At 48.6% G+C, this 9,842-nt stretch overlaps 1 protein-coding gene across 1 annotated transcript; it reads left to right on the top strand.

Moving 5' to 3' along the window:
• Positions 1-1,334: 1,334 nt before the first annotated feature.
• Positions 1,335-9,015, top strand: CIMIP1 (ciliary microtubule inner protein 1). Its single transcript, XM_010991594.3, has 4 exons — positions 1,335-1,450; positions 3,425-3,506; positions 4,917-5,018; positions 8,610-9,015. Exons 1-4 carry the CDS (start codon positions 1,383-1,385, stop codon positions 8,769-8,771), a joined length of 414 nt encoding a protein of 137 aa, XP_010989896.1. The 5' UTR covers positions 1,335-1,382; the 3' UTR covers positions 8,772-9,015.
• The last annotated feature ends 827 nt before the right edge of the window (positions 9,016-9,842 follow it).

Here is a 9,842-nt window from a genome sequence, read left to right as displayed (position 1 = left end):
TCCCCGCGGCTCCCACTCGAGCCCCTGCCTGCCCCCTCACTATCTGGGCTGGGGCAGCAGTTGGGACCATCCCAGTTCTAGCCCTTTACCCAGCATTTCCAGCAGCCACGTAGAGCATCACACACCTGGAGCGTGGGGAATGTCATTGAGAGGGGAAAACACATCCTCCCAACACCCCCATCAAAGCACAGACCTGCAGGTGAGAGAGGAGACCAGGGATAGGGAGATGGAGACACAAGCCGGGAGAGTCACCGGTACCCAGTGAGGAGATGAAAGTGCCATGTCCTCTAGAGAGGTCTTGCTCAGTATCTGGGACATAGCCTGTAGGTCAGCGGAAGCATGCTGCCTCCTCTCAGGCCCACAAGGCTCTGGACAGCTGCACATTCCATGGTTGCCCGAGTAGAGGAACACTCCCCGGCCCATGCCGCTGATGCTCTTAGTGTTTTCTTTTAGACACATTTTCCAGTCCCAGACCTATGACAATGTGATGTGATGGAAGCCTGGGGGGTGGGGGTCAATGATTCAGTCAACAAACACCAATTGAGCACCCCAGTGATGAGGGATTAGTGTTGACAGGCATAAAAGAGATAGTGTGGGGTGCGGGGTCCGGAGGCAATATTACCTTTGAATTCCACTTGGAGATGGTTATAAAGAATGGATGCCAACAGAAGGGCAGGCGTGTGTTCTCCACAAGCCATGTGCGGGAAATCGCAGCAGCACTGTCGTGGTGGCCCCGAACTCAACCCCCGTGCCCTCAGCATCAGAAGGGAACACTCTTCCGGAATGGAAGTGAACACACTCCCGCTACTCACAGAGAGATGGATGAACCTCTCACATGTAGCACGGGGCCAAGAAAGCCAAGTAAAACCGACACGGGGATGATTCCACTTACACAAAGCTCACGTTGTGAAACAAATCTCTGCCAAGAGAAGTCGACAAGGCGGAGCTGGGGTGGACTGGAATGTCCTATTTCTTAACCCAGGCGGTGGTTACAGGGGTGTGTTCTCCATGACAGAATCCATTAAGCTCGGTACTCTAGGGTGGGTACACCTGGCGTGTATAGGCACGTGGCAGGTCTAAATTTTAAAGAAGGCGTAAGGTCTTGAAGTTTCCTCAAGGTTTTGTGCAGAGGAGGAGGCTGCTGCAGCCCGGTGCCAGGCAGGTGGGCTGGGAGGCGGGCGAAGAGCGCAGCTGCGGACAGACTGGCAGCGGGCGCACAGACACCGCCCGCGAGAGCGCAGCAGCCCCAGCCCCGCCAGGTGCTGCGCCGTCTCCGCCTCCGCGTCCCGCGTTGCTTAGCAACCGGTCTCCCAGGCGACGCGAGACGCGAGACGCGGAGCCCAGGGCCGGAGCCCGCGCGGCGAGCCAAGACCCCAGGCCCCATGGCACAGAAACCCATCGGCACGGAGGCGGCCGAGCGCATGAACCTCGTGGCGCAGGACGAGATCTGGTAACGCCCGGGATTCGGTAACCCAGTGGGCAGGGGTCGTCCCTACCCGAAGTGCGCGCACCTGGAGGCCTCGCTTTTCCCCACCAAGTCCTGGAGGTAGTCCTCTGCACGTGAGGAGCGTGCGCTGGAGGTGGTCAGGGGACCCGCGGAAAGGGAGCAGTGTTAGGGACGCCAGGGACACAAGAGAGCCTTTCTTTCTCTTCTCTTACGCACACCACAAAGGCCTGAAAGATTTTGCATCTGGCTTTACAACCCTCTGCAAAGCTTTCCTTGTTGAGAGCCGACTGATGTGTGCTTATTTTTAAGATTTATCAATTTTTTTTAAAAAATCGTAATATTTGTTCAGTTCGAATGAGAGCACTTTACATTCTTGCTTGTCTTGGTGTTTCAAGTAACAAGAAATTTTAATGTAAAGAATAGATCAATTTTCTAAAAGATTTCTATTCAGTGGACATTTATAATGGATGTTTTTATTTGGCATTCTATCCCATTGCTGAATAGTATCCCGTCTCTTTGAAGTTTTAACCAATATGGGAAGTTACTAATCTAGATGCAAGTAAGTGAATATTAGCGCCAACAAACCATCACTGCTAACCTCTTAAACTTCAGTTATCCTATATGTCATCGCTATGACTCTTACCATTTCCTTATAAACCCTGTAATAGTCACTTAATATCTTTCTTTAAATTGGCTTTATTTCACTTTAAAAAACTTATTTTTATAGGAAACTTTACATCACTCTTGAAAATGGAAAGCAAGTATTATTTGCCATAAAATACATAGCCTTTTTTTTTTTTAAATTCTTTATCCTAGTACCTGCAGTAGGAAATACTACAATAGCAGGGTCTGTTCCTTCTGCCTAGCATGCCCTTTTCTCCCTTTCCCACCAAACTCCTACTCATCCTTCAAGACCCAAATCAGACAGCCTCTCTTGTGTGAACAGAGCCAGTTAAGCCCTTACCCTGTTCTATCCCATGTCCAAAGTGGCTTTTGAGCACTTGAAATGTGACTATTCCAAACTGGAATGAGCTGTAAACATAAAATGCCAGATTTCCAAAATTTCATATGCCCAAAACGTGATACCAAAATTAAGTTTACCTGTATATTTATACTTTTTTAAAAAATCTGGCTACTAGAAAATTTGAAATTACATACATGGCTCATATTTTTGGCTCATGTTACATCTCCATTGGAAAGTCTCTGCTTTAGATGCTCAGTGCCCAGGGAAAGAGCTTGGCTGGGGCATCTGAAACTGTTGAGACATGGGGCAGGCGGTGGAGGGGGGAGCGGGGGATGAGGTGCAGATATTTTTTCCAAAATAGGCAAGGAAATTTGAAAATCAAAGTGAATAAATGTTTAATTATATTTTTGCAAAATGTAACACACCTGCTCTTCAATTGCAACTCCATCAGCTCACAGGTAGTTATATATAAATTATATTTAATGTGGAGCAAAAGCAGGGCTGGGTTAGGGCGGGGTGAGTGAGGCACCTGGGGTACCGTATTTAAGAGGGGCTCGATCTCAAGGTCATGCAAGTGCCAGCTCTGCACTTGCAGGAACCCGGGACTGGGCATCTTAAATTTTCACTTCAGTGCCTCACTCCCTCTACCCTGGTCATTGCTCTGAAAACAGAGGTACCTCCATAATGATTTAACACATGCCCATCACTGTGAGTCACAGGGGCCCCCCAAATAAGGAGTCTAGTACCTAGAGGACCCCTCATGCAGAATCAGCCCAGTCCTGTCTGCTCCCAGAGGTACCATCCAACCAGCATCTCTGGTTCTTAGGCACGTGTCTGCCCCGCAGTGGTGAGACGTCCTCAGCGACAGGCACTCCCACTCCCTTCCCCGCACAAAATCATCATCCAGTCCACGTGCGGTGAAGAGTGGAAAATTCTCCCCAGTGGACCTTTCAGGATTTGCGACTTTAACCCTTTTCAAATGTTGTCCAGCACTTAAGAACTTTCTTTTGCAGGAAATATCGCCTGAAGGCTGAAAACGAAGCCCGGCAAAACTGGGCCCAGAACTGGGGATTTTTAACAACCCCCCTTGAGGAGGTAAATGTACATTTTATGAGCCCAGAAGTTATAGAATCAATCATTTCCAAGAATAAACGGTTATGAAGTATATAATTTGCAAGAATAAAATTAAGGAGCGTGCTGTCGGCGAAGGCGGCTGGCTCTGACCCCTGAAGGTTCCTGCTGTTCACGAATTTATTGAGAATGTGCCAGGCACGTTCTAGGTGCCTCCTCTGAACCAGCTCATTTAATCCGCATGACGACCCCTGTGCAGAGGGGGGTGCTGTTGGATGCCCATTTTCCAAGTTAGGAATTTGAGCTCAAAGAAGTACAAAGTCACACAGCTAATAAAGGGAGGCACCAAGGGGAAAGCCATTCTAGCCAATCCCAAGGTCACTTGGCCTCAGACCTCCCATCTGTAAAATGGGGTGATGGTCCTCACTGCCTCACTGAGTGACTATGAGGTTCAGACAGAATGAGAGGAGAAGCCAAATGAATACTTGAGGGATTGTTAGGAAAATGCTGTTGGTATTTCCTGCATGAAACAGGTAACAGACACGGGGGAGAGGACCTGGTGTACTTAATAGGGCGTGGTGGGGACGCCAGCAAAGAGACCACTGACCCCATCCAGAGGCAGCCACTACCAGCCCAGCTGAACAATCCCAGGCAAAGAAACTAGCTGCATATTCTGATTGTTCAGGAGAGTCCGGAAACCCACATGCTTTCGTGAAATCTTCTGAGTCTAGAATAGTGGCTCAGATTTATAAAACACCACACAGGTCCACGCAATGCTTGTGTGGGCTTCCCTGAGATGGCGGCCGGCGGTTTGCAACCTTTCAAACTACCCCCAGGACACAACATGAGGAAGCCACATTTCTTTGGAGAGACGCAGAACTGCATAAAAGCCACATCATTCATTCAAAACGTTCGTGATTCAAGGCAGCGTAAACTCCATTTGTAATTCACCCCATCCCACTAGCTCTGAAATTATGCCATTCTTAAAGAGTTTTGTTAAATACTTAGAGAGTTACGCAATTTGAAATTTTATGCATAAAATAAGTCCTTATTAATGTAATATGCAGAAGAGTCTATATTAATATTCTTTATGTGTAATTAAATCAGGTTTTCAAAGAGTTCAAAACTGCTTTAAAAATTAAAAGGTGGGGGATGGGCACTCTCTGCTGATATTTTAAAGATTGGTCCTGGAACCTTGCTAGCATTTTTTAGTTTGCGTCCATAACTTGTAAAGTGTTCTCAAATTATGTGCTGGGAATATAAATTGGCAGGAGCTTGGGGCTGAGCTGGCCTGAGTGCAAGTCCCCTCTCCGTCCCTTTTGTGATCTGAGCCCTGCCTCTGTCACCTCTAAAGTGTGTTGTTCTGGGGGGAGGATGAGGGGACACTTCCTTGGCCTCAGCCTGCGGGGCCCGTCTCTGGGGATTGTGTTTCAGTTGATCCAGTGTGGTGAAGAGCCCAGCACCCCGAAGCCCAAAATCGAGCTTCCCGGGCGGTTCCGCATCCGGCCAGTGACCCCGGTGGAGAAACACATCAAGGTTTGAAAAGATTCTTTAAATACTTGTTTAAGCAAGAACTCGCCCCACCAGGAATGGTGTTTGCTCCAGGTGGGCCAAGCCATCCCCACAGGATGGATAACAGCAGTGCCCGGCCCGTGGGGAGGCCGCTTTCCACGCCCTTTCCACGGGAGACACGGCCGGTCACTGGTCCCTACACATGCAGGCCCTTGAAGGCCAGAGGAAGGAGCTGGGATTTGAGCCCAGTTTTCAGGAGAAGCAGGGCTGCGGTGTGCTGAGAATTGCCTTGTTCAAAGATCGCTCTGGTTGCTGAGTGAGCGATAGGACCACCTGGTGGGGAAGATGCAGGTGATGTTCCCACCTGAGCCAGCCAGCTGTGGACCTGGGGCAGATGCCTCGAGGAACTGCTGAGCTCTGTACATCCCTGGGTCTAGGCTCACGGGCCTGTTATTTTAACCCTGAGTTCTGCCCTCTGCCCAGCCCTGGAGAACGACGCAGTTCTGTGTCCTGATGGGGAGAGGGGACAAAAACTCATGATGAAGGTGGCCAGGGGTGCGGAAGTTAGGCTCCTCACACGCCCTCAGGGTCTGATGAGGACACACCTTTAAGAAACACCCTTGTAGACACAGTGTTTGCTCCCCGTCGATAAGTTTATTGGGATAGGTGCCCAGAAACGTAGTCGTTGTTCAGTGAAATACACACCCCCCCACATACATGGGGAGCTCACTCTGCTCACGGACACCCTGACTGGACCCCCAGAGCTGCCCAGCAGACAGACCAGGAGGGATGGGAAGCAGGGCTGGGTTTTAAATGTGGGTTTTAATCCAACTCCCTACCCCCATCTCCACCCCAGAAGGGGACACAGTGGTGAGGGATCCTCTGTCTCTCCCAGCCACCAGCGGTCCCCATAAGTGCCTTGCCCTGGTGGAGCTAGACCCCTCCTTCTGCCCTGGTACCTGCTCGAGCCGGGCAGCTGCGACCAGAATCAGCATCCTTTCAGGGGAAGCATCCCCGCCTGGAGATCAGAACGGAGTCTCCTTCTGGAGGGAGAAGAGAGGAAGCGCCCTGGGGCTGGAACGAAACGGAACATGGTGTCCTCCTGTGTGAGCTTCTGCTTAGGAGAAGGGCAGGGCGTGGTAGAGCACGTACTTGGCGTGCACAAGGTCCTGGGTTCAATCCCCAGTACCTCTGTTACAAAATAATCATAATAAATAAATAAATAAACCTAATTCCATCCCCCCGTCAAGAAAAAACAAAGATAAAATACTGGGCTTTAAAAAGAAAAAAAATGTAGGAAAAAAAATGAATAAGAAAAATAAATTTTTTACAAAAAAAAAATACAATTATGGTTTAATAGGTATTTTGTACCCAAAGGGCGTGCTGCGAAAAGCCCCCCTCCCTCCCCGGCTCCCAGGAGCCGTTTTCCCCAGTGGCTCCACACTCTTCCAAGATGGGATGTGGGTATGTGGGTCTCTAGCCTCTTTTTTGTCCACAGATTATACCAGATTGTACATATTTTTATGCATCTTTTTTCTCTTAGTGGTTTATCATCAAAGTTGTTGCATCTCAGAACACACAGAGCCACCTAATTCTTTTAAGCTGCCGAGCAGTCTTCCACAGCTCAGAGGGGCCGTGGCTGAATGAGCCCCCATGGATGGACACGTAGGTGGTGTCCAGTTACTTGCTATTACAGATAGGGCTGTGTTGCCTCCCCGACACTCACACTGGTGTGTACGTATGTGGGTGTCGGAATGTCTTAGCATAAATGCCCAGGGATGGACTGTCAGCTCAGAGTGTTTGCGTTTTCATTTTTCGTAGATTTCATTTTCATGGATAACAACAGTATTGCCCATCACGGAGAATGAACGAGGGTGTTCCCACAATGCCTTTGTTAATGGCAGTTATTTTCATCTCTTTGCCAACTTGGTGGGAGAAATGTGACATCCAGGGTGGTTTTTGACTGCACATCTCTTACCAGTTGGGGATAGACTTGAAAGCTAGTGGGTGGGTTCCTGAGGGCTCCCCTGGACGAGCACCCAGGAGACCTTGCTGGCTGGAGGAACGCTGGCCCCGCTGGCATTGATTCCTGACCCTCCCGGCATGTGGCCTCTCCGGAGATTAATTTTCATACTTCATCAAGAACAGATGTTAAGGGGCTTCATCCTCCGGTGGCAGCTGGCCAACTAGGACCGTCCCCTCCCGCCTCCACCTCACTCAGACAGCCTTCAAGCTAAGCGTGAGCTCATAATCCAAGCATATTAAACCTGTTCATCTCAGCTCTGCTCCACAAGTACTCCTCAATGCGGTCTTGGTTCAAATCATCCTGTAAGAGCAGATCAGGAGGTTATTTCAAACAGAGGGAGGAAACCTGCATAAACATTTATCCTCTTTTTCCAAAATGTTTCCAAATTTCAAGGAATTGACAAATGCAATTTTTTTTTCCATTCAGATGGAGTCCCATTTCCCTTTTGGTTTTTAATTCAATTTGATTGCTTTTCACTTCTATGGTGTCTATGGTTTGAGGTATGTGAGTGTGTGTGTGTGTACACACATATTATAAAGCTTTCTAATCAAAGCTGGAAGATGTCTAACTGCCAGGATACCATCTAACAATAGTGCCATATATTTTATAAAGGGCACTGTGAACCGTAATATTTGGTATTTTTGCACATTAATTTTCCTCCTTTTTGCTCTTTTACCAGAAAAAAATATATTTTACTGGATGTCGTAAATTAAATGTGCTAAGCATTACAAGACAAAGAAACATTGGAGAGGATGTGGAGAAAAGGGAACCTGTTTGATAATAGCCACGCTGACAGGTGTGACATGATACCTCGTTGTGGTTTTGATTTGCATTTCCCTGACAATTAATGCCTTTGAACATCTTTTCGTGTGACTGTTAACCACTCGTATATCTTCTTTGGAAAAATGTCTATTTAGGTCCTCTCCCCATGTTTAAATCAGGTTGTTTGTTGTTTTGATGCTGAACTGTAAGAGTTCTTTGTGCATTTTGGATACTAACCCTTTATTGGATACTTCATTCACAAATGTCTTCCCCCGTTCAGTAGGCGGCCTTTTCGTTTTGTTGATAGTTTTCTTTTTTGTGCAGACGAAGTTTTTTAGTTTGATGTAGTCTCATTGGTTTATTTTTGCTTTTATTTCTCTTGTCTGCAGAGACATATCCAAAAAATACATTGCCAAGACCAATGTCAGAGAGTGTACCGCCTATGAGTTCTCCTAGAAGCTTTATGGTTTCGGGTCTTCCATTTGTCTTTAATCCATCTGAGTTCATTTTTGTGTACGATGTGAGACGCAGTCCGGTTTGATTCTTTTGCCTGTAACTGTCCAGTTTTCCCAACACCGTTTACCGAAGAGGCTTCTTTCCCCATTGTATATTCTTGCCTCCTTTGTCAGGGATTAACTGATCATAAGTGTGTGGGCTCATTTCTGGGCTCTGTATTCTGTTCCAGTGAGCTATGTGTCTATTTTTGTGCCAGTTCTGTGGTTCTGTCTTTTCCACACCAGGCCCATGCACCAGTCCTGACGCCTCTGTGGACACACATCATGTTTCTGTGGCCCACGGCAACCAAACCCCTTGCATTTATCTTCCAGGTGCTTCCATCCCCCCCATTCCCAAAGACGACGCAGGGCTTCATCGGCTGGAGATCCGGGGTGCCAGGCCTGAACAAGTGTCTGGAGCACGACAGTGAGATCAGAAGCTGCAAAGGGGCATACGCCAAGGAGCTAAACTGGCCGAAGCAAGGCATTCACTGAGTCCAGGTGGAGACTCCGGCCCCTGGGGCAAGGAAGGCTAGACCACCGGGCACCTGCTGCCCATGCTCAGGGAAGGAAGAGCTCCCCGGTCTCCCCTGAGGGACGTTCTCCTCCACATTTGCTCATGGGAAGTTGTTGCAGGAAACACAGAATCGCGCTCAGACATTTTCAACTCATCAATGCCTCCCTTCCAGAACATTCTTGTAACATATTCATTCTGGGCTAATGCAATGAATAAGGCAAAGTAGAGCCTCTGAAAGTTTTTTTAACACTTTGGGAATTTCTAGGTATAGCTTTAGAAAAAAAAACAGTGTGATTTCATTTTTAAGTGTTTGTCTAAACCCTCGAATGTCACCTTCACCCCCTACCCCTCACCATCCCGATTGTAAAAAGATTGGTGGCCAGCTGTTTCTGTACCCAAATACCCCTGAGCCTGTTGTTCAGGAAGAATAAAGCGTTTTAAGGATCCGTCGACACTCCTTTCCCAGAATAGGTGCTATACTTCAACAGTGTTAGAGCAGAAATGAGCCAAAGACTCGCCACTGAGTGAGGAGTCCCTGGAGGGGACGGGTTTCCCAAGTGCTCCATAGGATCCCTTCCCCACCTACCTGGTCAGGCCACCCCATGGAAACACAGATGGCAGCCCAGCTGGCCAACTAGGCCACTGTCCTTCCCTCACGGACATTTGACATTAGCCCCTTGGTCAACATTTTATTTCCAGCCCCTGCCTGTCCCTGAGGCTATGCTTCAGTTCCTGCAAATGTGGGTGTGGGGTGGGAGTGGGGCGTCCAGCTGGGGAAAGAGGGTGGAAAAGACCAGTCAGCATGCACACAGCCCCTGCCAGCTGGACCCCAGGGAGTAGGAGGGCAGCAGACGGCCTGTGAGAGCTGGCTTGTGCTTTGTATCTGAGGAGCAGAGGCTGGTTCCTTCTTCAGACCTGGGATGTGCGGGGTGGGAGGAGCCACATCAGTTACCTGCCCTCCGCAGAGATGCATTCCTCCCTCCCTTTGGCTGGTCAAGCATCACTATTCTTAGGATGAGTTTCTCCCTGTGTTTGCTTCACTGAGGGGG

This window comes from Camelus dromedarius, chromosome 18 (genome assembly GCF_036321535.1).
Source record: "Camelus dromedarius isolate mCamDro1 chromosome 18, mCamDro1.pat, whole genome shotgun sequence".
Classification (NCBI taxonomy): domain Eukaryota; kingdom Metazoa; phylum Chordata; class Mammalia; order Artiodactyla; family Camelidae; genus Camelus; species Camelus dromedarius.
The sequence above is the reverse complement of the archived record's forward strand: the minus strand, read 5'-3'. Positions and strand labels throughout refer to the sequence as shown.

What these genes read in the sequence shown, in the direction of transcription:
- CIMIP1 (XM_010991594.3), top strand. Translation starts at nt 1,383, where the DNA reads ATGGCACAGAAACCCATCGGCACGGAGGCGGCCGAGCGCATGAACCTC. An exon ending in TAACAACCCCCCTTGAGGAG is followed by an intron (nt 3,507 to 4,916) that starts GTAAATGTACAT and finishes ATTGTGTTTCAG; the next exon opens with TTGATCCAGTGTGGTGAAGA. An exon ending in CGGTGGAGAAACACATCAAG is followed by an intron (nt 5,019 to 8,609) that starts GTTTGAAAAGAT and finishes TTTATCTTCCAG; the next exon opens with GTGCTTCCATCCCCCCCATT.